Source organism: Tiliqua scincoides, chromosome 2 (genome assembly GCF_035046505.1).
Source record: "Tiliqua scincoides isolate rTilSci1 chromosome 2, rTilSci1.hap2, whole genome shotgun sequence".
In the NCBI taxonomy this organism is placed as follows: domain Eukaryota; kingdom Metazoa; phylum Chordata; class Lepidosauria; order Squamata; family Scincidae; genus Tiliqua; species Tiliqua scincoides.
This window is the reverse complement of record NC_089822.1, coordinates 259972106-259997995: the sequence shown is the minus strand read 5'-3', so window position 1 is coordinate 259997995 and position 25890 is coordinate 259972106. Positions and strand designations below refer to the sequence as shown.

Sequence of the window (25890 nt, the reverse complement as noted above, 5' to 3'; positions counted from 1 at the left end):
CCTCTGCTGGGCCTCTATTACTGTTGTTTTAAGCAGCCTCCATGCACTCTGGAGAGATTGGACTCTTTTTACCCTCCCTTTCAACCTCCTTCTAACCAGCCTCCTCATTTGAGGGAAGTCCGCCCGTCGGAAGTCAAGGGTTTTTGTTAGAGATTTGCCTGGTATTCTTCCCCCAACGTGCATGTCAAAATGGATCGCAGTATGATCACTGTTCCCCAATGGCTCAGTATCATTGACATCTCTAACCAGGTCCTGCGTACCGCACAATATTAAATCCAGAGTCACCTGTCCTCTGGTGGGCTCCGTGACTAGCTGATCTAAGCCACAGTCATTTAGCACGTCAAGAAATCCGGTTTCCTTATCGTGACCAGAACACAAATTGACCCAGTCAATATGAGGATAATTGAAGTCCCCCATGATTACAACCCTGTCCCTCCTTGTCACCTCCCTGATCTGTTTCCTCATTTCAAGGTCCCCATCAGATTTCTGGTCTGGAGGACGATAGCATGCCCCCAGTATTACATCGCTGCACAAGCCTGGTAATTTAACCCACAGAGATTCTATGGTGGAGTCGGACCCACCTTCAATCTCTACTTTGCTGGATTCTATCCCTTCCTTAACATAAACGGCCACCCCACCTCCAACAAAATGGATGGTGGATAATCCATTCACTTCTTTTGAATACAGGCATCAATGACTGTCTTCACCAAGCACTGGAGCTTCAGCCAAGCAGATCCTATATTGTATTTCCATGAACACCACTTCTGGTGGATATGGAGCAGCCCCCTTTGCTATAAAAGGTGATCTTGACAAGAAGAAATGTCTGATTTCGTATCATGAATCATTCCGATCTGGAGAGTAAAACTAGCAGAGCTGATGAAGAAGATCATGACAGTGTGAGGCGGGCTTTTCCATATAGGAGAAAGAAGGGATAAAGGGTCTCTCCAGAGAATGAGGTATCCAAGATAGTGTACAGCAGGGTTGCTGAATCAGCATCAAAAAAGGCCACTCGCCTCCCAGCATGGTTCAGAACCACTCGGACCCTCTGGGGCTTGGCACTTTGGGACAAAGAAAGGCTATTAGGGAGCTTGAGAACCTCAATTGCCCACTTTTCCAAAAGCCAGATTCCTTCCTCAGGACTGAAGTCAAAATAGCCCTTTCTCCTCACAGACTTTCTGGCAACCCCCATAGCCCATGTTCCCTCCCTTCCCACAGTGAACTCCCAGAAGTGTCTGCCTGCTGTGAATCCCTCATGGCCCAGCACAGCAGGCCATGAGTTAAATCTCTCAGGATTGTTGGGCAGAGCTTGAAGTTCGCCTCCCTCTCTCATGCTTTTGTGATCTTCAGACAGGATGAATTTGGGATGAGCCGTGCCTGGATCCAAAGTCACATTTGCTGTGGGGGGTGGAAGAGAGGGGAGGAAAGAGAAGAAGAATCTGTTGAGAGGTGGACTCATGTACTGACCCTCAAAATTCAGATCAGTATTTCCTCTTCTCCAAGACCAACAAGATTCCTGTTTACTGATTTCAGGGTTGGGAAGTTCCTATTCTTCCAGATCTCCCCCATCTTTTATCAGGGAGACTGCCAAGGACACCAGGACAAGCTTGCAGCAGGCCAATCAAGGACTGGAAAAAGAAATGTAATGGTGGCCCAGCTTTGATTTACTTATTTGTGAGGGCATTCCAAACTGCCCCCTGTAACAAGGTGTAGCTGTCCTTGCACTGGCTCAGAATGTTGCAAATGTGCCATAAGGCACGTCTTATGTTCCTAGAGCATTTTAAAAAATGTTCCTAGAGCATTTTAGCATAGAAACAAACAACTACAGGGGACATCCTCTCTCTCCCCCTTCCTGTGAATTTACCTTTCTGCAGCTGAAGTCCAGCGACCAGGGTGTCTGGGGGAGGAAAAAGAACAAGTTTTAACATACTGAGCCTGACTCCATCATTCCTATGCTGACTTTGGAACAGCAATATCTGTTCATGACATTAGAGCCTCGGTCTCCAAACTGCGGCCCAAGGTGCATCAGATTAATGATTCCAGGCACAGCTGGTTGACATCTTCCTATTCCACGCCACAGCCAGCAGTTTTTGCGCCCAATCTTCTGTATTGGAATCTCGGTAGATCTGGCAAGGAGGTAGGGTGTGGTGTCAGCAGTGGCCCCCTTTAAGGGTAAGGCCTGGGCATCCAGCAGAGTGTGCTGCACAGCTGCAGCCACTTGAAGGCAATAGAGCCCTCAGGGATATAAGGAGCACCTGAGGCAGGATGGGCTTGTGGGTAGCAGAAGGAGGAAAGCTTGAGGACAGACTGGATTAATGGACTTTGGAAGCTGCTGGAGCAGAAACTACTGGAGACACTAAGACTGGTGTTTGGCTGCTGTGCCCAAGACCTGCTGAGGACCAAGGGGCTGCTGTAGTGGCGGGAGGCTGCTGGCAGGAAGGAGGACCTCTGTAGGTTAAACAGGTGAGCTACCCTAGTGGTGGCGTCCAGCAGTACTGCAGGGCAGAACCAGGGTCATTTTTTGAGGAAAGAAGGGGGGCTAATTAGCTAAAAGTGGGTGTAATTCTCCAGGCAGAGCTTGGACTGGGAATCTGGCAGAACATCTTCACACAGCTGCTTGCTGGTAAGTCACTTCCCCCAGGAAATCTGGGCACAGAGCCTTCTGGGAGAAGCCACTGACCGATATGCGGCTGTGTGAATACTGGGTGCAAAAAACCGCTGGCTGTGGCGCAGAATGGAAAAGACTTTGCCGTCATTATTCTGGTGCGTCAGATCTGGCCCATGGGCCAAGGTTTGGCAGCGCATGTGTAAGAACTTTTTTGCTGCCCTTATTCCAAGGAAAGAACTAGTCAGAAGCAGAAATATACCTTTTCACAATTCTACCTGCTTATGAACAAAAGGGGAGACAGAAGAGAGCAGCAGGGGTGTTGAATTGTACGTCTGCTTCCTCCAGGCATTCAGAGGTGCAGTGCTGGAAGCCATGCCAAGCAACAGCCTCAAGACGAGCCCCTACCCTTGAAGTACTTTGCCCACATCCAGCTACTCTGGCATCCCACTTCTGGGTGCTCAGTTCTTTAGTGAGGCTCATGCAGGTAACACATCATCACTGAAGGGGTGACACTAAAGGAACCACCCACATTTCAAAAGCCCCTTCAATTGCGTGTGAGGGTAGGGACCACCTCTTGTTTTCAAGTTTCTGAGCAATCTGCTGAGAGAATCCTTTTGCATTCTGAAATAGCTGTGATGACTGTGGAGCATGAAATTTTGCAGGAGGGCTCCTGGATGTGGAAATGTGTGGCTAGAAGTTCATGACAGACTACTCTTTTTTGGCTATTTTAATACATATGTTCTCCTCTTCTTGTGGGGGTGTCACAAGTGGTGATGGGAGTGATAGTAAGATCAGGTATTTTGAGAGGAGTTGGAGGAACATGATATGCAAAATAATAGAGGCAGCAGGGGATCCGTGGTCAGGCAATGCCAGGAGAGGGAGGTCTGGCTGCTACTTGGTCATCCCCCTTCCTGACTGTCTCACAACCAAAGGGATTACAACTGCTCTACTGACAAGCTCCCGGTTATCAAGGTCTTGCTACTGTATGACAGATTGACATTCGTGACAAAGCATTCACCAGTTAAGGCCGGATGAGCATGCCAGATTGGCACCGGTCTTGGAGATCTGGTTGGATGAAGTGGATGGAGTGAACTTTTCCCAGTTTTGTCTTCCTGGAAGGACCACCAGGCTATCCCCATAGCAGCAGGCTGTGTGCAATCATAGTGATCTATCACAATTCCATCCCCCAGCAGTCTTCCAGAATGGCACAGTTTAGAAAAAGAAAAGAAAAATGCCCTAACCCTATTAGCACCTAGTGCCACCGGACCGGCAGGGCTTACTGCTTTCTGGCTGTTGCAAAAGGTGACACCCCAGAACACGTAGGCTGGTTGCTGCCACAACCAGTGGGTTCTATGCCAGCAGACTCTGGATGCCAGCAAGCCCAAGTAAGGTCATGCAGGGAGTGGGAGAAGGATGGATTGAGACTAGGCAGGTAGTGATTTTGGCAGCAGTGGTGCATGCTGGAACTTAACCCTCTTCCTGACCTTGATCCATCTTCCTGGGTCCATATGTATCACTGGTGCAGGTCAAAGTAGACCCAGTGGGCTGTCAGGGGCTTTCCTCAGGGCAAGCAAATACATCTTCCCTTGGAGGACATGACTACCTGTAGGATGCAGTAGGTGCCATGTTGGCACTGCTGTGTCTCTTTGCGGGGAGTTATGGTGGATTGGGCTTTCAGGGGGCACTTAACAGAACTATTTAAACTTACGCCTGGTGTGGACAGAGCGAAAAGTGAATTTTCAATGGGCCTGGAACAAACCCAGAGCGCCAACAGTTCCCCATCTGGAGATGGCAAACAACCTGCCACATTTTTGAACCAAGCTATTGTTCATTACCTTCAAATTGCCCCATAACACTTGCCAGAAAGGGGTTTAAATCCCAGAATTCCCAGATCCTCCACTTCAGCGCAGGAGGAAAAGTCACAGAATTATCAGGCATCTCCTTCCTCTGGCACCTGGAAAAGAGACAAATGTAAACCAATCATCCATCCCAAAATATTTAATTTATACCAGATATGAAGTACTGTAATATTACATTTTGTATAATAAAAATACGTTCACAATAATAAATCATATGGTGAAAATTGGATTGATGTTGTTGTAAAATAGTTGCATATTTCAGTTGTCTGAGGAAGAGCCTGTAGGATCTGTAAAGGTATTTGTGCTTATTCAGATATCATTATTATTAATAATAACAACAACAACAACAACAACAGCAGCAGCAGCATTTATATATCGCTTTTCAACAAAAAGTTGAAAATCTTAGAGGAGTATTGGACAAGGAGCTGTAGATTTTGATTTTGTTTATAAAGCACAAAGTGGTTTATAAACAAAATCAAAATCAACAGCTCCTTGTCCAATACTCCTCTAAGATTTTCTCCCTTTCTGAGTATATGGCAGAGAATAAGACATACCAAGAAAACATGCTGGGGGGTGTGAGCATAAATAGAATGCTAGATGCAAGGAGATGGCAGCAAGATGCAGTATCTTGTGGTCTTGCATGCGTTCCCTGAGGCATCTGGTGGGCCGCTGTGAGATAAAGGAAGCTGGACTAGATGGGCCCTGGGCCTGATCCAGCAGGGCTCTTCTTATGTTCTTATGTAAGCAGATACATTAGAACCTCCAGCACCATGTGGCAAAAGAGAGAATCCTCTGACAATGATACTTGTTGTGTGAATCACAAGTTGCACATTTCCATCTGTGATGTGCTGAAGGGTATCAAGTCCGATATTCTCTTCCCAGAACTCCCTAAAAGCCACACTGTTCACATACAAGACCAGCAATTTTCAACATTTTTCTTCTCATGGCACACAGACCCCTCTGGTCTTCTCCTCTTGTGATGTCACTTCTGGCTTCCAGGAGTTTCTTCGGTACTGAGTCTCTGTTTCTAGGGCAATTATCTGTAGAAAAGCGTTTGCCTTTCCTGCACCAGTTGCCCCAGAAACAGAGCCACAGAACATAGAAGTGATTTTCAGCCATTGTGCTCCAAGCTCCCACAGCACACCTGTGGACCTTTGGTGGCACACCAAATGAAAATCGCTGTGCTAGAGAGACCCTTCCCAGCATCATGACCGGGAATGAGTGAAATCCTCTTACCTCTGCAAGGTGCTTCTTACATCCTAGAACAAAGAAAGAGAAAGAAGGAACTCAGGACCTCAGTGTGGATAAAATTGTTATGAGATAATGAAGCCCGCAGGCAATATGGGCCATTTCAGTGACGTGCAAGGTGTTCAGTTACAAAAAAAACACAACCTTGATAGCTGAGGCTGATAAGTGGATATGCTAGCCACATCTAACAAAGCACTGCTCCACAATGTGCAGTGAAGCACCTAGTCCTGCATCCTGTTTCCAAATACTATGGGGCAGAACCCGCAAGGCAGAAGCTTCTATTTAAAGGCACAGTAGCCCTGAGAAGTCTCCCTACTGCTCTGCCAATTCAAGCTGTATTGGCTGGCACTGCAATTGTATATAATGTGAAAAAATGCCACAAATCAGATCTGCAAAGAAAGACAAGACACTAAGGCAGAACACACAGGAATGCAATGGACACACAATGATGTTTGCATTCTCCTTTACAACTGAGTGAACAAAGCTAGTAACTCCAGACTAAAGGGCTAAGCAGGACAAATTGCTTTATTTCTCTGAGAGATGCCTGTATATAATGTATCCGGCTACCAGCACTACAAACAAGGCCCCGTCACTTCTTGGGTGGGTAAAGGAGGCACACCAAAGTTTGGAGACAGCCCTTTCTGGAGAAGAGCCTGGGCTGTTTCTGCCACCTACCTCCAGGAATTCACTTGCTGGTTGCTGACACTTCTCCTCCATCTCCTGGATGATCCTTTCAAGAGTGGAGAGTTCCTCTGAGAGTCTGTTCATGTGCTCGTTTTTCCTTGTGGCAATCTCCTTCTCCACCTCATCCACCTGGGCCAGCAGGAGTTTTTCTTGTTCTTCCAGAAACTGGTGTAGTCGCCTGAATACGGCCACCATCTTCATTCTCTCTGCTTCTGTCTGCTTCTGCAACAAGCAGATGGAAAGAGGAGAAACACAGGTCAGTCTTTGCAACGTCAAAAGAAGGATCATGTGAAATCCACTGGAAGGACAAGCCTGGCTGAGATCTCATCAAGATCTCATCAACATTCTGCAGGGAAAGAGTGACTTGGGGTGCAATCCTAACCAACTTTCCAGCACTGGCATAGCTGGGGCAGTTGGGCATATGCTACATCCTGCAGTTAGAGGGTAGTCATGGCGGCCTCTTCAATGTTTGTTCCCTCACCTTAGAACTGCATTGCCCTTATGTCAGTGCAGGAAAGTTGGTTAGGATTGCAGCCTTGAAGACGTACAAGGGCCCAGGCTTAAGATGCCCTCTCCTAACTTTTCCTATAAGAAATCAGGCCATTCCAAAGAATGAAATGTTTCTCTACCTCATGACTGAGTTTTATCATGAATGCAATATTCATTTTTCCCAGATACCAACTCTATTATTTCAAAAACTAACGTACTAGTTTTTTTTAATAGTTAAGAAGAGATGAATCAGCATCAGACTCCGCTAACTGGGCAAAGTGGTGGTTCTGATCTATTGAGCTGAGGGAGAGCAAATCAGGGATGTCAAACTCGTTTCATACAGAGGGCCAGTTAGCATTCAAGGTGCCTGCTGAGGGCTGGAAGAGACATCATTAAACAGGAAGTGATGTCATTGAGCAGATGATGGCCAGAAATAAGCACTTTGTTCTCACATATAAACTCATTAGCTGCAGATGACAGAAGAGAAAATGTGCAAATCTTGTCCATATTTTCAATATATGAGAGAGCCCAATTGTCAATTTGAGAGAGCCCAATTATAACGTGGGCCAGATAAATTGCTTCCAGGGGGCCACATTTGGCCCACAGGCCTTATGTTTGATACCCCATGTCTATTTATTCCAGCAAAGCATCTTTTCCAGTGGCTGTTTTCTCTTTGTTAAAACCAGGGCTCTCCATACCCCACTCCAAGGGCCAGTTCTGGCACATGGCCGGATCTGTCCCCCAGTGAACAGCACTTACCATTCCACCAGGGAGCCGCTGTTCTACGCCGTCAATCTCCCTGAAAAGGCGCCTCGGCCAGCCACTTCTGGGTTCTTTCACCCCAGCAGCCATTGCACCCAGATTTCTGGGCAGATGTGGCTGGCCAGGACTCAGTTTTGGGGAGACTGGCAGCATGGAACAGTGGCTCCCTGGTGGAATGGTAAGCACCATTTGTGCCAGGGAAGCCTTTCCCAGCACGCAGCGGTCTCCAGTTTGGAGACCACTGGTCTAAATAGAGAGCTACTTGTCAAGTGCCAACTGTGCAAATGGGCAAATTTCTCCAGATTGTGCAAATGATGAGCAAAGAGATATCCTGATGATGGTTTAAAAAGACAAAAATGCAGCACAAAAATGTGCAATAGCCACAGGTTTGAGAAGAGGATTCTTAGCCAAAAGAAGAACCAAACCATGCCAGCCCATTTTCCTAGAAATCCCCTCCCCTCTTGCTCCTGGTCTCCCCAAAAGGAACATACACACCACCACTCACATAGAGCTATATACTGCTTCAACAGTGTTTCTCTTACTTAATGAAGCTCCTTATGAGATTTAAAAACGCCACCTGGTCATCCAGCAACTGAGATGGATCCGGAAGTATCCCCCTGATTTTTAGGGGAAGACAACCCCATCCAGATGCATTCCATCTCCAGGGTCCATGCCACCTACCTGCAGAACCTCTGACTTAATTAAATTCAGTTTTTAACCCTCCTCCAGCCCACTTTTAACTCCAGACATGTCTTCAGGATCATCCATCACCTCTTCTGGATTAAATGAAAGGGAGAAGCAGAGCAAGATTTTCAGCAGTTGGTTGATGTTGCAGCCCTGCAAATCCATTGATCCAGAGTTCTGGCACTTTCATGAAGATGTTAAGCAGTATGGAAAGCAAAATGGAGGCCTGTGTAATATGACAGCATAAGTGCCATGACAGAGCAAAAAGGTCTCCAGGCGTGTCTAGTAACCTGCCAGATAGGAGTGGAGTGACTAGAGGAGTGGAGCCACTGCAGCCACTTATCTTTCCTAGGCAGGGGTTGACCTTTGTTCCCTCTAAGGGGTCTGCACCGCTGTGCTGTGTGGCTTCACAAATACATAATGATACTGTCTCTGGACACCTGGCAATGACATCAAGCATCGTTCAGGTTGCCAAGCTTGGCTTCGACCCATACGGTTGCACAGCTTAGTGGGTCCAGGGATCAGCGCCATCCAGAACATCTAGAGTTGAACAACCACCACTCTCTTGAGTGCCTAGACCAGGAAAATGTGTGACTGACCTGTAGTTGGGCAGGTTCCGGGGCAGCTCACCCATGAGGCTGCCTCATATGGTTGCTTCAGGCAGCCGATTGGCAAGAGGCACCAGCCTACACTGCTCCGTCCAGGATCCTGGATTCAGAAAAGAAAAGGGGGACAGAGCATCTCTAATTCTCTAGTCTGCCTCTCCAGGCTCTCTCTTCTGCTCTGTCCCCCTCTACCTTTCTGAATCTAGGTAGCACAAGGAGCAGACAGAGGTAGCAGCTAATGCACCACCAGGTAAGGGAGCACCAACCTTAACAGGACATTCTAGTAAATCTACTCTCACGTTAAGAGCGACACTTACAAGCAGGTCTTGGCTTTCCTTTTCTGTGTCTGCTTTATACTTCAGAATTTTTTCTCTCTCCTTCCTCAGAACCTGCAGCTGGCTGCAGATCTGATCCTGTAGGAGAGAAAAGATTTCTGATTTTATTAGTGTTTAGAGATTTGGTAATGATGGGGATCAACACCGTCATTGAGAAAGAAACTCTCTGCTTGCTCCCTGCCCCACATCTTGGGTGGGGCATGGGGACGTCCCAAGTACTTTTTCATACTTTGTCTCATGAAAGCCTACAGGACAACTGAGCTACCAGCAGCCCAATCCTAACCTGCCCCAGAGTAGGCAGGCTGACGGGCCTGCACTGCATGCAAGGCAGGATTGCAGCTGAAAGTATTTGCGGCTGAATCACTTCCCCTTACCCCAGGTAAAGCCACAACAGTCCCAATGGGGCTACTTGGATTTGCGCCGCCTCAAGAGGTAGTGCAAATTTGAGCAACCTGGGTCTGCCCCAGGGCACCCAGAAACAGGGTTAGGATCCAGCATAACTGCCGGATCCTGGCCCCACTTCCCACTCCCTGCCTACCCACCTCCGGGAACGCCTGCCCTCCCCATGCCCTGAAACGCTGCCCTCCCGTCTCCCCCCATGTCCTCCCCATGCCCCCCCAGACCCCTGCCAAGCTCAGTCAATGCAACTCACCCAACCTCCAGGGCCTGGAGCAGCACAGGGAAGCCCGTGCATGTCTGTGTGCCCGCCTAACTCTGTTTTGAGTGATGCAAAAGCGATTTACAGCACTTTTGCAACACTCTCGAGCCAGTGCAAGAGACTTGCACTGGCCCATGTATGAGTCTGGATTGTGCCCTAAGGGCACAATCCTATGCATGTCTACTCAGAAGTAAGTCATACTGTGTTCAATAGGGCTTACTCCCAAGAAAAGGTGGACAGGATTGCAGCCTAAGTCATTTCAACCTTTTTCATCTCATGGCACACTGAGAAGGTGCTAAAATGGTCAAGGCACACAATCAGTTTTGGACAACCTCGCAGGCACACTGCACTGCTGGCTGGGGGCTCACATCCCCCAATGGCTCCATTAATATATGACCCTCTTCCAAACTCCCGTGGCACACCTGCAGACCATCTGCGGCACACCAATGTCCCATGGCACAATGGTTGAACATTGCTGAACTAAGTGGACCTCAACTTGGAGGCCAATATAGTGACTTCCTTCAAGGATGCTCTCAGCTATTCTGCTTGGACTGCAGCTGAGTGGGGAAGGATCAGTCACTTCTTTTCCCCACTTCTCTCTGTGATTCCCCCCCCCTCCCAGTTCTGCCCTCCAGTGGAGCCCCCAAGCACCTTGTACTCCTGGGCAGCCTCTTCCACAGGCACCACCAGGTGCGGTCGGTGCTCCTTGGACCGGTCACACACCACACAAATAGGGGCTTCATCATCCTGGCAGAAGAGCTTCAGGGGCTCCTGGTGCCTCTCGCAGACCCTCCACGCTGAGGCTTCCAATTTCAGAGACTCACTCAGTTCCTTGACTGCTTCAACCACACTGGCCAGCTGCCTGTTTGGCCTCAGGTTGCTGGTCTGGACCCTCTCCCTGCACTGGGGACAGGCAGCCTCTACAGGCGACTCCCCCCAGCTCTGGAGGATGCAGCCCCTGCAGAAGTTATGCCCGCAGTCCAAGCTCACTGGATCCCTGAAATAATCCAGGCAGATGGGGCACGTCGCTTCCTCCTGCAGCCTCTTCCTGGGGCTGGGTGCAGCCATGGCTGGAGAGGAGCCCTGCAGAGCAAGGAGGAGACTTTTACTTTCAGTTTTCCCAGAAGTCTCTTGTTATCTGGTGTGCTCCCTGGGGCATCTGATGGGCTGCTGTGAGATACAGGAAGCTGGACTAGATGGGCCTATGGCCTGATCCAGTGGGGCTGTTCTTATGAGAAGACCAGTTGCTGAGCCACTTTTTCCAGTCGATCAGCAGAAGGAGGTGAGACAGTCGAGGGGCAGGAATCACCTCCTTCTCTGGAAAGCCTAGAGGGGAACTCAGTCGAGGGGCAGGAATCACCTCCTTCCCTGGAAAGCCTAGAGGGGAACCGGTACTCACTCAGGGGGGCTCAGGTGAACCTCAGGAGCAGAAACTTCTCAGATCTGTGCCAGCAGCACCACGGACTGTCTTGACACCTGCTCTGCTTTGATCCTCAGTGCGAAGAACCAGGACAAGGGTGGCTTCTATAGGGCTCCCATTCCAGGGGAAAGAACTCTGACTACCTCTTCATTGCAAGCCTGCAAGCAGAGCTAGAAACCGAAAGCAGAAGGAGGAGTCCAACTCTGCGTAACAACTAGGGGGATGCTCCTAGGGTTTAACTCCTTGATGGCCAGGTTGCTACAAACAGTTCCGCAGACACGCCTCAGCCCCAAACCTCAAAGGCTTTGCCTGAATAAGGGCCGAGTGCCCCAGCACCCATGGGTGAAGTAAGCATGAGGAGTACTTCTGGGCATGTGCAGAGTGCATCTACTGCCTTTGAGAGCTCCCGCCCCTCCCTCGCTCACCCCCCAGCTCCTGGGGAAAGGGAAACGCCCCCGCCCGCCTCCCGCTTCCCTCCCAGAGCCGCTGGAGGGCGGGAAGGGGGCAGACGCTCAGCCATGGCCGGGGAGAGCTGCAGCAATAGGCCGCGGGAGGAGTTCACGTGCTCCGTCTGCCGGGAGTCCTTCGCGGACGCGGGGACGCTGAGCTGCGGGCACCGCTTCTGCGGGGGCTGCGTCCTCCAGAGCTGGGGGGACGCGCCCGCGGAAGCCCCCTGTCCCCAGTGCAGGGAGAGGGTCCTGGCCGAGGGGCTGCGACCCAACAGGCTGCTGGCCGGCGTGGTGGAGGCGGTCAGGGGGCTGGGCGAGCCTCCCGGGCAGGGGGAGGCAGGGCAGGGGGTCTGCGGGAGGCACCGGGAGCCCCTGAAGCTCTTCTGCCAGGACGACCGAGCCCCCATCTGCGTGGCCTGCGACCGGTCCGGGGAGCACAGGGAGCATCGAGTGGTCCCCGTGGAGGAGGCTGCCCAGGAGATCAAGGTGCTGGGGGGCTCAGCATCCCCCTGTGTGTGCATGGGGACAGCTGTGGGGGCGGCAGGACTTCTGGGGTGGGGTGGGGGGTTTGCACCATTCCTCTTCCCAGCTCCAGCCCCTGCTCAGGAGATCTGGAGGAAAATTGAGGTACTCAGAGTGGGTGCCCTGTATTTGGGACATATTTGGTTAGATGGTGGGGGGAGCATAAGGTCTACTTGGCAGGTAGACCTGGGCTCCCAGGTGAACTGGCTTCTTCGGCAAAGGTTTGCTAGGTGGGTAGACTTGGGCTCCTGTCTGGACTTGGGGCCGAGATCTACCTGCCAGGTAAACCTGGGCTCCCATTCTGTCTGCCTACTGGAGCAGAGCAACCAAAATGGTTACTGGGCTGGGGCACCTTTCCTATGAGGAAAGGCTACAATGTTTGGGCCTCTTTAGCCCAGAAAAGAGGCTCCTGGGGGGACATGATTGAAACATGCAAAATTATGCAGGGGCTGGGTAGAGCAGATAGAGAGACACTCTTTTCCCTTTCTCATAACAGCCTGGGACATTCACTAAAGTTGAGTGTGGGGAGGACAGACAAAAGAAAATACTTTTTTACCCAACTTATAATTAGTCTGTGGAACTCCTTGCCACAGGAACTAGTGACAGCATCTTGCTGAGATGCCTAAGAGGCAATTGGACATATTTCTGGAGAAAAGGTTCATCACGGGTTACAAGTCATGGTAGGTATGTGCAAGGTAGAGGTAGGCTGCCTCTGATTTCCAGATGCAGGAGAAGGCACCAGAATGCAGATTGTGTCTGTTGTCTAGTGTGTTCCCTGAAGCATTTGGTGGGCCACTGTGAGATACAGGAAGCTGGACTAGATGGGCCTTTGGAAGGGGCAGGGATCCAGTGGGACTCTTCTTATGTTTTTATGTTCTAGGCAGGTAGACCTGGGCTCTCACCCAGACTTGGAGCCCAGATCTATCTGCCTCATAGACCTGGGTTCCCATTCTGCCTTGTCAAGGTGGGTACACCTAAGACTTGACCCTAACTCTTCTCTTAAGTAATGCTGATACAATCTGTTTAAGCCCTATTGGCCAGCCCATAAGTGTATACATTTGATCCCTTTTGCAACGTTATGGCTTAAAAAGGCCAAAACGCCCTTTCTGTGGGGTCCTCATAACCTGCCTCCTGACAGAAAACCTTGAGAAAAATGGAGGTAAAGACTGGGTGCCTGAACCAGGCTGTGCAAGCCGTGGTCTCCAGAAGGAGCGTTTGGACATGGCAGTGCAGACTGTGTCTCCCTCATCGGTTGCAGGGAGGATCAAACATGGCCTGGATGTAGGACTCTGTGCAAGGAACTTGCTGGTTTGAATGGGGCTTGGGGGAACCCTAAGTCAGTGAAATCAGGGCCTCTGAAAGGAATTTTATCAGGGAGTACAAAGTTTCTTTTGGACCCGTTCCCAAAGGTGGATGTGAGGGGTGAAACAGAGCGGGGGAGGGTGGTGACAAGGATGAGCAGAACAAGGGGGGGGGCAAAACTGGGCAGAGGGAGAGTGGCAGCAGCTAGAAAAGTCTTTAGTCTACAGGGCTTCCAAATAGAGAGCCCAGGTCTATCTGCCCGTGCAGCATCAGCAACTGGATACAGTAATATGGAAAACCAAACACTCCTGAGTCTCTAAGATCTTTGAAATATAGAAAATCATTGCAGAAAATTAGCATCATCCTATTTAGGCTCAAACTGGAATGGACTAGTGTGGTCCTGTCTGCACTAAAAAATACTTCTGCAGTAGCTGTAGCCCTTCAGCTGTGTTCCTATACACTCCTTCATGTTAAGCAGATCTACATGCCAAAGAGCTAGTGTAGCAGGCCGGTTTCCTCCCAGATTTGACACTGTGTAAGGAGTGTCACGTATGCATTCCTTGTCCCAGCACATATGGCTTTTGGTAGCAGTGGCAGCCATGCACCCAGCATTCCACATGGGCAGCAAGTTGTTGTTAATAATAATAATAATAATAATAATATTTTCTTGTTGGCAACCTTTAGTCTCAAAAGACTGGTATCGCGCTCTGAAAGGTGGTTCTGGAACAGCGTCTAGTGTGGCTAAAAATGCTGATTCGGGAGTGACAATCCCTTCCACACTGGGAGCAAGTGCAGTCTGTCCCTGGTCTGTCTCCCTGGCTATGGGCCTTCCTTCTTTGCTTCTTTGCCTCAGACTGTTGGCCAAGTATCTCTTCAAACTGGGAAAGGCCATGCTGCACAGCTTGCCTCCAAGCGGGCCACTCAGAGGCCAGGGTTTCCCACCTGTTGAGGTCCACTCCTAAGGCCTTCAGATCCCTCTTGCAGATGTCCTTGTATCGCAGCTGTGGTCTACCTGTAGGGCGCTTTCCTTGCACGAGTTCTCCGTAGAGGAGATCCTTTGGGATCCGGCCATCATCCATTCTCACAACATGACCGAGCCAACGCAGGCGTCTCTGTTTCAGCAGTGCATACATGCTAGTATTATTATTAACAGTATTTATATACCGCTTTTCAACTAAAAGTTCACAAAGCGGTTTACAGAGACAAATCAAATAACTAAATGGCTCCCTGTCCCAAAAGGGCTCACAATCTAAAAAAATGCAAATGAATACCAGCAGACAGCCACTAGTTCAGGTGAGATAGGAAAATAAAAGATCTCAGGAAATTTCTGTGCCCCCTTCTTTGTCTCCTGGGCCCCCTTTTTGGCCCTGGGTTTGGGTACACTTTACCCCCTTCACCCCTCGCATGGGCCTTGAGTGAAATGCAACTCAGACGTCAAGACTCTCTGTTAATCTGACTGTCTGTTTCTTCCTTCCAGTTCTGATATTTGCATACTTCCTTATTTATTAAATTGCACCATGTTTTTTTACTTTAAGTAGAATGCTAAAGGCAATTTCCAATTCAAATTAAAATGGTAAAATCATGTTAAAATAGTACAAAGTTATAGCACAGAAGAAACCAGTTCATTCCAGTTCAGGAAGTTGGTTATTTTTCTCCCCAGGATCAGATCAGTCGCTCCCTGGAGATCCTGAGGAAGGAGAGACAAAACGTTTTGCTGTATAATGCAGAGAATGAAAAGAGAAGTCAAGAACTGCTTGTAAGTATTAGTATTACTAATTATTAATATTGAGAAAGAAATACGAATCTGAACTCTATTTACTTTTTAAACTGCAGAAGACTCAAGAGCCCTGAGGCAGCTCCATTCCACAGATTGTGCATTACTGAGAGTTTGGGATTCCCTAATCCCCCCCCCCTCTGGAAATATTCATGGATTGATCTTCATATTCATCTAAGACAAGGCCATAACTCTTCTCCTAAGTAATGCTGATACAATCTGTTTAACCCCTTTTGCCTAGCCCACAGGTGTATACATTTGATCCCTGTTGCATATATGCATCGTTAGGTGCAAATGACTTTCTTGAGAGTGGTGACCAGGTCATTGTAGAGTTTGTCTTTAGCTTCTGCTGGTGACGACTGAGTTGGTGCATATGCACTGATGAGAGTGACACGTCCTGCTGATGACTAGAGCTGCAGGGACGAAATTCTTTCACTTCCCGCAGAAGGTGATGGATTCCAGCAGGGTATTTCTGACCGCAAAGCCAATGCCATGTTCCCTGCTCCCATTTAGTGGTTTTCCCTGCCAGAAAAATGAGAAATTTCTCTCCTTGACAGATCCTGAATCCGGCAGCCTGTGAAGAAAACACAGGTCATGGTTCAGGATGTGGACAATTCCCTGCATAGCAATCTCTGCGCATGAACTGGAGGTTGTCCATGATTTTGTGTACCTTGGCTCAATGATCTCCGACACTCTTTCTTTCGATACCGAGCTAAACAAACGCATCGGTAAAGCAGCTACCATGTTTTCCAGACTCACAAAGAGAGTCTGTTCCAACAAGAAGCTGACGGAACATACCAAGATCATGGACTCTTCGCTCACGAGAGGAAAATGAACGCTTTCCATATGCACTGCCTCCGATGCATCCTCGGCATCACCTGGCAGGACAAAGTTCCAAACAACACAGTCCTGGAACGAACTGGAATCCCTAGCATTTATACACTGCTGAAACAGAGACGCCTGCATTGGCTCGGTCATGTTGTGAGAATGGATGATGGCCGGATCCCAAAGGATCTCCTCTATGGAGAACTCGTGCAAGGAAAGCGCCCTACAGGTAGACCACAGCTGCGATACAAGGACATCTGCAAGAGGGATCTGAAGGCCTTAGGAGTGGACCTCAACAGGTGGGAAACCCTGGCCTCTGAGCAGCCCGCTTGGAGGCAGGCTGTGCAGCATGGCCTTTCCCAGTTTGAAGAGACACTTGGCCAACAGACCGAGGCAAAGAAGGATGGCCCGTAGCCAGGGAGACACACCAGGGACAGACTACATTTGCTCCCAGTGTGGAAGGGATTGTCACTCCCAAATTGGCCTTTTCAGCCACACTAGATGCTGTTCCAGAGTCACCTTTCAGAGCGCGATACCATAGTCTTCTGAGACTGAAGGATGCCAATGATGCCTGGAGTCTCCTTCTGCAACTGTGGCCTGTGTTGGATTGGCAGCCACAGATGCCTGTGCAAGAACCTTCTGCAGCACCTGGGTTTCTCTTCCCCCTACAGTCATTGCCAGCCCTCCAGCCTTGCCTGACCCATTAAACCATCTGTTCTCATAAACCAGATGATTGCTCATCTGGCTTTTCAGTGTCATTGCTGGAACTCCCCAACTTTAGTGCAGAGAAGCAAAGCTTCTCCCCTAACCCTCCACCCAGCCAAGATGACAGCTGTGTTCGTTGACCGGTTAGAAAGCCAGAAGTGAAGTTGCTCGCGGGCTTCTATTGCGATTTTATTTGCAAACAACAAAATGGTGTGCAGCCATTGAACTTAAATGCATGGAGGCCAGCATGTTTTCTACCACTGGAACTCAAAGGTGTGAAGGCTGCCATGCTTTCTAGCCGCAAGCTCAAAAGAAAAATAGCTAGCTTGGTGAGGGTGCTAGGAGATGGAAAATGATTATGACTCTGGTGTGCTAGAAGGAGGAGAAAATAGCTCTCTGGTGCTTCTAGTGTGGGATGCAGAAAGATGAAGGACTAATGCTCGTTAACTTCTAGCCATTGGGAGACAGGACTAAGAGCCATGATGTTCTTCTCTGAATCTGATCCATGTCTCTGTGCAGCCATCACCTCAAATAGTGGAAAGGAATTCAAGAACGTACATGAAACAGGTAAAAAAAGGTTAAAGAAATTCATGCCGGTCTCCTTTCTCTTCCTGACAGATAGTCAAGACACTGAATAAAATTAAATCAGACAACTTGGGAACAGAAATGGCTGCTGCTCGTTCAGACCAGGTAAGGGGGATTTGCAGCTTGGGCTTCTTCTCCTGTAACATTACTTGTACTACATGTCTTTCCTTCCTACTGTTCCCCCCCCCCATGAACTCCTTTCCCTGTACCCCAAAGTCATTCTTCTCCAGGGTTCCTCTGGAAAGGCCAGCTAATCTACCTCCATCCCTTCTCCCCCTGCGCTTTCCCATCTCTGTCCTTCAGAGGCATTTCTCTCTTCTCCCCTCTCCTTTTCACCCCCTTCTACCTAATCTTCCATTACATTAGTTTGTAAAAGGCACTGCTGGTAACATAGTGCCTGGGCTAAAGCGGGCAGCTACCCACCTGAAGAAGCCTCTGCCGCAGCCAGAGCAGCAGAAAGTGATGTCACGTTTTTGCAAGTGGGGAAAGTGGTGGGGATTATAAGGTGTGGAAGCAGTTACACAGTGAACAAGGTTCTCAGTCCTGGGTATGCTTTCCTGGGAATACACCCCATAGGAAGCACTGGGGCTCACTTCTGGGCTTGTGTGCATAGGATTGTGGTGTCCGTTTTGGATGCTAGAATGGAAGGATCCTCTAGCTTCCTCACTGTTACCCTGCACATGCCTGATCTTGTGTGATCTTGGAAGCTAAGCAGGGTCAGGCCTGGTTAGTACTTGGATGGGAGACTGCCTGGGAATACCAGGTGCTGTAGGCTTATACCATAGTCTTTCGAGACTGAAGGTTGCCAACCATTCTACGCCTCCTTTCAGGGAACTTGGGAATCTTCACTGGAGCTGGAAGTCCCAAAGATGGCAAAGCTGAGGGGGAATGTGTGTGAAAATGTGATTTCAAATGTAGAAATGTTTTGTCCTTTCATGGCAACTGGAATATTCCTTTTGGGTTGCAGTCATGGCCTAGGCAGGTCCAATGTTGCTAATAGGATGTTCTCCTTTTTCTTTCAGGGTGCAATTTCATTTGCAGAGATAGCTGTGTATTTTAGCAGTGAAGAGTGGGCTCTGCTGAGTCCATGCCAAAGGCTCCTATATGAGACCGTCATGATGGAGAACTATGAGAATGCGATCTTTGTAGGTAAGGGGGATCCTTTGGCCCTGAATTGATCAATGCCCCAGGTAGGAGCCTCTACTGTGTTGGATGTTGCAAGGAGAAGTTGGTGGCCAGGCTACATGAGCTGGGCATAATCAGTGCTGTCAAAAGACAAGAGAGTTGGATGTCCCTGAGAAAGCAGGCTGTATGCTCAGAGAATCAGAACTCATGGCTCTTTGAAGTTATACAGTTCTTCTATCTGCCAAAAGCAACCAGGTGCTGATTATTGTGAGTTTTGCATTACCTCTAAATTGGGCAGCCAGAATGTGTGTGCTACTTATCCCAGGTCAGAATGAACTCCTTACACAGTAGGAGCTGGAAATATTGGGGTGTCTCTTTCAATTAAGTTACAATCCCCTTCCTCAAGCACGAATTATGGAAGAGTTTTGGATTAGAGATGGGGTAGATCCAGCAAATGATTTTCCCTTGTTAGTGAAATTTTAATTGTAGCCTTTTTTGTAGACCTCATTTAGGTCTTTGGTCCCCCAATGGCTTTGGTCCTTTAAGAACATAAGAACATAAGAAGAGCCCCGCTGGATCAGGCCAGAGGCCCATCTAGTCCAGCTTCCTGTATCTCACAGTGGCCCACCAAAACAAGAGCTTGCACATACCTACTATGATTTGTAACCCGTAATTGAGTATTTGAGCGGTGTTGAGTGTTGGGCGGGTTAGGACAGACAAAAGAAAATATTTCTTTACTCAGCGTGTGGTCGGTCTGTGGAACTCCTTGCCACAGGATGTGGTGCTGGCGTCTAGCCTAGACACCTTTAAAAGGGGATTGGACAAGTTTCTGGAGGAAAAATTCATTATGGGGTACAAGCCATGATGTGTATGCGCAACCTCCTGATTTTAGAAATGGGTTAAGTCAGAATGCCAGATGTAGGGGAGGGCACCAGGATGAGGTCTCTTGTTATCTGGTGTGCTCCCTGGGGCATTTGGTGGGCCGCTGTGAGATACAGGAAGCTGGACTAGATGGGCCTATGGCCTGATCCAGTGGGGCTGTTCTTATGTTCTTATGTTCTTATGTTCTTAATGAACTTCTCCTCCAGAAAATTGTCCGATCCCCTCTTAAAGGCATCCAGGCAAGATTATTATTATACTTTATTTGCCATTACTTCTTGTGGCAAAGACTTCCACAAACTAATTACACTCTGGGTAAAGAAATATTTTCTTCTGTCTGTTTTAACTCTTCCAACACTCAACTTTCGTGGGTGTCCCTGGTTTTGGTGTTATGCAAGAGGGAAAAGAGCATCTCTATCCACTCTGTCCATCCCCTGCAAGTTTTTGTATGTCTCAATCATGTCCCCCCTCAGGCGTCTCTTTTCTAGGCTGAAGAGGCCCAAACCCCATAGCCTTTCCTCAGAGGGAAGGTGCCCCAGCCCCGTAATCATCTTAGTTGCTCTCTTTTGCACCTTTTCCATTTCCACTATGTCTTTTTTTGAGATGCGGCGACCAGAACTGGACACAATACTCCAGGTGTGGCCTTACCATCGATTTGTACAACAGAATTACAATATTAGCTGTCTTGTTCTCAGTGCCTTTCCTAATGATCCCAAGCATGCAATTGGCCTTCTTCACTGCCGCCACCCATTGGGTCGACACTTTCATTGAGCTGTCCACAAGGACCCCAAGATCTCTCTCCTGATCTGTCACAGACAGCTCAGAACTTATTAGCCTATATGTAAAGTTTTGATTCTTTGCCCCAATGTGCATGACTTTACACTTACTTACATTGAAACGCATCTGCCATTTTGCTGCCCAGTCTCCCAGTTTGGAGAGATCCTTCTGGAGCTCTTCACAATCACTTCTGGTCTTCACTACTTGGAAAAGTTTGGTGTCCAGATTGTTTATGAAGAGGTTGAAAAGCACGGGTCCCAGGACAGATCCTTGGGGCACACCGCTTTTCACCTCTCTCCATTGTGAAAACTGCCCATTGACACCCACTCTCTGCTTCCTGGATCTCAACCAGTTCCTAATCCAGGAGAGGACCTGCCCTCTAATTCCCTGACTGTGGAGTTTTCTCAGCAGCCTTTGGTGAGTGACCGTGTCGAACGCCTTCTGAAAGTCCAGATATATAATGTCCACGGATTCTCCCGCATCCACATGCCTGTTGACCTTTTCAAAGAATTCTAAAAGGTTTGTGAGGCAAGACTTACCCTTACAGAAGCCAGGCTGATTCTCCCTGAGCACAGCTTGTTCATCCAAGTGTTTTAAGATTTTATCTTTGATGAGGCATTCCACCATCTTACCTGGAATAGATGTTAGGCTGACCGGCCTATAGTTTCCTGGGTCCCCTTTCCTTCCCTTTTTAAAGATTGGTGTGACATTTGCTATCCTCCAATCCTCTGGCACTGTGGCCGTTTTGAGGGACAAGTTGCATATTTTAGCCAAGAGATCAGCAACTTCATTCTTTAGTTTCTATATAACTCTTGGTTGGATGCCATCTGGGCCTGGTGACTTATTGATCTTTAATTTGTCAATTAGGTCTAGAACATCTTCTCTTTTAACCTCTATCTGACTTAATTCCTTAGTTAGGAGGGGCCATTCAGGCAGCGGTATCTGCCCGACATGAAGACAGATGCAAAGAACTCGTTTAATTTCTCTACCATCGCTAAGTCTCCTTTTATCTCCCCTTTCCCTCCCTGACTATCCAGAGGGCCAACTGCTTCTCTGGCGGGTTTCCTGCTTCTGACATATTTGAAGAAGTGTTTATTATTCCCCTTAATGTTGCTGGCCATGCGTTCCTCATAGTCTCTCTTGGCCTCCCGTATCACCTTCTTACATTTCTTTTCTCACAGTTTATGTTCCTTTTTATTCTCCTCATTAGGGCAGGACTTCCATTTATGGAAGGAAGCTTCCTTGCCCTTTATGGCCTCTCTATCTTGGCAGGTTAGTCATGCAGGGACCCTCCTGAACTTAGTGGAGCCTTCTTCCTTTGTGGTATGCACTTCTCCTGAGCTTCTATTGTTGGCATCCTTCAGTCTCGGAAGACTATGGTGTCACGCTCTGAATGGTGGTTCTGGAACAGAGTGTCTCTCCAGTGCGCGAAGCCTGGGTAAAGTAGGTATGGAGGATAGGCTGTTACCCATGCAGCAAATCCCCCCCTCTCCATGTCGCTGAAATGGTTCAATGGAAAGGCAGAGGCCAATACGGTTGGTTCCAGTGGCGTTGCTGGAGTTGCCAGAACGTGACTGTGTTCAGCCATGAACTGCCACAGGGACTCCGGCTCCGGATTTTGCCTCGAGGTTGACTCCTGAAGCCTTTTCCATAACTGGATGTAGCCACAAGGCAGTAGAGGTTTGGGATCAGAGTTTTCCTTCTCTCAGATGAGCTGCCTTCCCAGGCTGACGAGTCCCATCTACGCGGTGGCTGTTTAGTCGCCTCTTACGACAAGTACAGCCAAACTGAGGGCCTATTCTTATCCCCAGCCCCCAGGGGAAAGCTTCTATTACTGTTGCTTTAAACAGCTTCCACGCATCCTGGAGAGACTGGACCCTCTCTATGTTCCCTTTCAACTTCTTCCTAACTAGCCTCCTCATTTGAGGGAAGTCTGCCCTTTGGAAGTCAAGGGTTTTTGTGTTAGATTTGTTTGGCACTCTTCCCCCGACATGCATGGTGAAACAGATTGCAGCACGGTCACTGTTCCCCAATGGCTCAGTAACATTTACCTCTCTAACTAGTCTAACCAGTTTCTCTGTCCTTTGATAGGCTATGATCTCCCTCCCTGCTTCTCGGGTAGCACAGGTGTTAATAGTATAATAGGCCTTATAATATAATAGCCAGTCCTTATAAACACCCAACCCCCAAGAGGGGGAATTGCATCACTTTTCTAACTTCTCTTCCTTTAGTGAAAATCCTCTTGGAAACCCAGGATGCTACTACAGATGGCAACCTTGGATCGGAATTTTGGGGAATTTCTGCTTTTAGACTAAGAGGGGAGTAGAGGTTTGGAAGGACCTCCAAGCTCCCTTTTGGTCCTGTCTCCTTAGTTGACTTTGCAGAGCCACAGTGGGTTAAGTGGGGTGAACTGAGGTGCTGAACATTAGGAAGAAGTGCCTTGTCTTGAAGCACAAGTGACAGTTCTCACAGTCTCGGAGAACTCCGTCCTCCATTGCAGACAGCAACTGATACCTAAAAACATTCCTCCAGAGCTATGAACCATCCTCTGCCTTCAAGGTCATGTAACAACTCCTGCTTTCTGCCACCTTATCTTTCCTCAGTATTTGTATTCACCTCCAAGTAGATCACCTGCCTGCCAGTGGGTCTCCTCAGATGTATGCTATTTTGGCGGCACACGTCCAAGGAGTGCTGGGGACGGGTCTGGACCAGGAAAGGGGTGATAAGCATCCTGGAGTGCACTGCTGCTGCTGAGATCCATCCTTCCTGCCTTCAAACCGTCCCCTCCCCCCCTTGATCCCTACCCCAATCCTCCCCCAAACTGCCCCCTCCACCACCTCACCTACACTGGTGGGGCCTCTGGGAGCTGCTGATGTGTGCCTCCCGGAGCCTCCCACTCTTTGTGCAGGTTGTTGCCAAAGCTGCTCCTTCACGTGTACTCGTGTGATTTACACATGTCAAATTTAGAGGTCAAAACAAGAGGTCAAATCTATCAGTGTGACAAGAGTTGGGATCGTTGACATGGATAAGCAGTGCAAACAATTTCAAAGTGCCTCGAAATTTAGGCTAAGAGTAATCACAAGACAGAACTTTTCCAAGAAGATAGTTTATTGAAGAAATATAACAAGTACTGAGGAGAGAGATGCTTGCAAATAGCTGTGTTTGGACAGCAGGAGTTAGTTGGAAAGATGACTGCATTTTCTGGGGGAAGGGGGGGAGAGAAAGAGATCAAAAGGGGGGGAATGGCTTATCCTAGGTTGGCAGTTGAGCAGCAAGGCAGGGCTGTAAAATTCTCAGGTTCTTAGCAGAGAGAGAGCTGGTCTTCAGCTGCTTGCTTCCACCAAATGCCCCAGGGAGCACACAAGACAACAAAAGACCTGCATCTGGTGCTTGCATTACAGATCCCTGTTAGACACTCCGCTCCCCCCTGACTCAGGGGAGCCAGGGGTCATGGACATCACACTTCCCACAACTAGCTGTAGTTTCTTCCTTTCGTCTCTTACCACATTTCTTTATTTATTTCAACAGCATCGTTTTGGAACCAGATTGGAAGAAAGAAGGAACAGACACAGTCTTCACAGCAAACAGCCAAGACAGGGGAGAAGCCTTTTAAATGCCAAGAGTGCGGAAAGACTTTCAGACAGAGTCATGTACTTCAAATTCACCAGAGAACCCACACAGGGGAAAAATCCTATAAGTGCCAGGAGTGTGGAATGACCTTCAGTCAGAGTGGTCATCTTATACGACATCATAGAACCCACACAGGGGAGGAACCCTATAAGTGCCAGGAGTGTGGAATGACCTTCAGTCATAGTGGTGCACTTACAATCCACCGAAGAACCCACACAGGGGAGAAACCATATGAGTGCCAGGAGTGTGGAATGACTTTCAGTCAGAGTGGTATACTTAAAAACCATCAGAGAACCCATTCAGGGAATAAACCCTATAAATGCCCGGAGTGTGAAATGACTTTCAGTAGGAGTGGTCATCTTATAATCCATCATAGAACCCACACAGGGGAGAAACCATATGTGTGCCAGGAGTGTGGAATGTCCTTCAGTCAAAGTGGTGTACTTACAATGCACCGAAGAACCCACACAGGGGAGAAACCATATGAGTGCCAGGAGTGTGGAATGACTTTCAGTCAGAGTGGTATACTTAAAAACCATCAGAGAACCCATACAGGGGAGAAACCCTATAAATGCCAGGAGTGTGGAATGACTTTCGGTCGGAGTAGTCATCTTATACTCCATCTTAGAACCCACACAGGGGAGAAACCATATGAGTGCCAGGAGTGTGGAATGTCCTTCAGTCAGAATGGTCATTTTATAATCCATCATAGAACCCACACAGGGGAGAAACCATATGCGTGTCAGGAGTGTGGAATGACCTTCAGTCATAGCGGTACACTTAAAATCCACCGGAGAACCCACACAGGGGAGAAACCATATCAGTGCCAGGAGTGTGGAATGACTTTCAGTCGGAGTGATTCTCTTAAAATCCATCACCGAACCCACATGGCAATAACCATATGAGTGCCAGGAGTGTGGAATGTCCTGCAGTCATAGTGATGCATTGATAACCAGAAAACCCACACTGAGGAGAAACCCTGTAAGTGCCAGGAGTGCGGAATGACCTTCAGTCAGAGTGGTCATCTTATTAGACATCAGAAAACCCACTCCGGAGAGAGATCTTATACAGTTTAGCAGTATTTAAATTGAATTTTGTTCAGTCAGGCAACAAAGTTGAGTCCATTGTTGGCATCAAATGATGTTTAAGAAATTTGTGCTATTTCTGCAGCGTTTGTTTAAAATGTTGATGAAGCATCTTGATCTTGTTTTTCGAAAAATAAATTGTGTCCAAATTGCCCTGTTATTATTATTATTTGAGTCTATGTACTGGGCTTTCTCGGTCATTGTCCAAGCTGGGGTCCAGCACAAAGGGGTCCAGTACAAATCACTGATACAGGAAACCTTCAATTTAACAGGCCTCGATTACATAGACTTCAGAAATGGACACCTTCTGTTCCCTTGAAAGTTAGTAGTATGCATTTTGCAGATACACGTCTCCATTGACTTCAGTGTATTTGGATTTAATGGACATTCAGCATTAACAGGTGTCTCTTTTCTAGGCTGAAGAGGCCCAAACACCGTAGCCTTTCCTCATAAGGAAGGTGCCCCAGCCCAGTAATCATCTTAGTAGCTCTCCTTTGCACCTTTTCCATTTCCACTATGTCTTTTTGAGATTTGGCGACCAGAACTGGACACAATACTCCAGGTGTAGCCTTACCATCAATTTGTACAATGGCATTATAATATTAGCTGTTTTGTTCTCAATACCTTTTCTAATGATCCCAAGCATAGAATTGGCCTTCTTTACTGCTGCCACACATTGGGTCGACACTTTCATCGACTTGTCCACCACCACCCCAAGGTCTCTCTCCTGATCTGTCACAGACAGCTCAGAACCTATTCGCCTATATGTGAAGTTTTGATTCTTTGCCCCAATGTGCATGACTTTACACTTACTTACACTGAAACACATCTGCCATTTTGCTGCCCATTCTGCCAGTTTGGAGAGATCCTTCTGGAGCTCCTC

At 48.2% G+C, this 25890-nt stretch overlaps 2 protein-coding genes across 2 annotated transcripts; one reads left to right on the top strand and one right to left on the bottom strand.

Annotated features, from left to right (window-relative positions):
* Nucleotides 1-481: 481 nt before the first annotated feature.
* Nucleotides 482-11515, bottom strand: LOC136640450 (zinc finger protein RFP-like). Its single transcript, XM_066615596.1, has 8 exons — nt 11329-11515; nt 10581-11012; nt 9254-9349; nt 6388-6618; nt 5701-5723; nt 4441-4559; nt 1862-1894; nt 482-1395 (listed from the first exon to the last, which is right to left on the bottom strand). Exons 2-8 carry the CDS (start codon nt 10995-10997, stop codon nt 887-889), a joined length of 1428 nt encoding a protein of 475 aa, XP_066471693.1. The 5' UTR covers nt 10998-11012; nt 11329-11515; the 3' UTR covers nt 482-886.
* Nucleotides 11516-11857: 342 nt separating this feature from the next.
* LOC136640418 (zinc finger protein 436-like) lies at nt 11858-25147 on the top strand. The gene is made up of 5 exons (XM_066615541.1): nt 11858-12284; nt 15283-15378; nt 17545-17616; nt 18534-18660; nt 23821-25147. The coding sequence occupies exons 1-5, from the start codon at nt 11868-11870 to the stop codon at nt 24825-24827; spliced, it is 1719 nt and encodes a 572-aa protein (XP_066471638.1). The 5' UTR covers nt 11858-11867; the 3' UTR covers nt 24828-25147.
* The last annotated feature ends 743 nt before the right edge of the window (nt 25148-25890 follow it).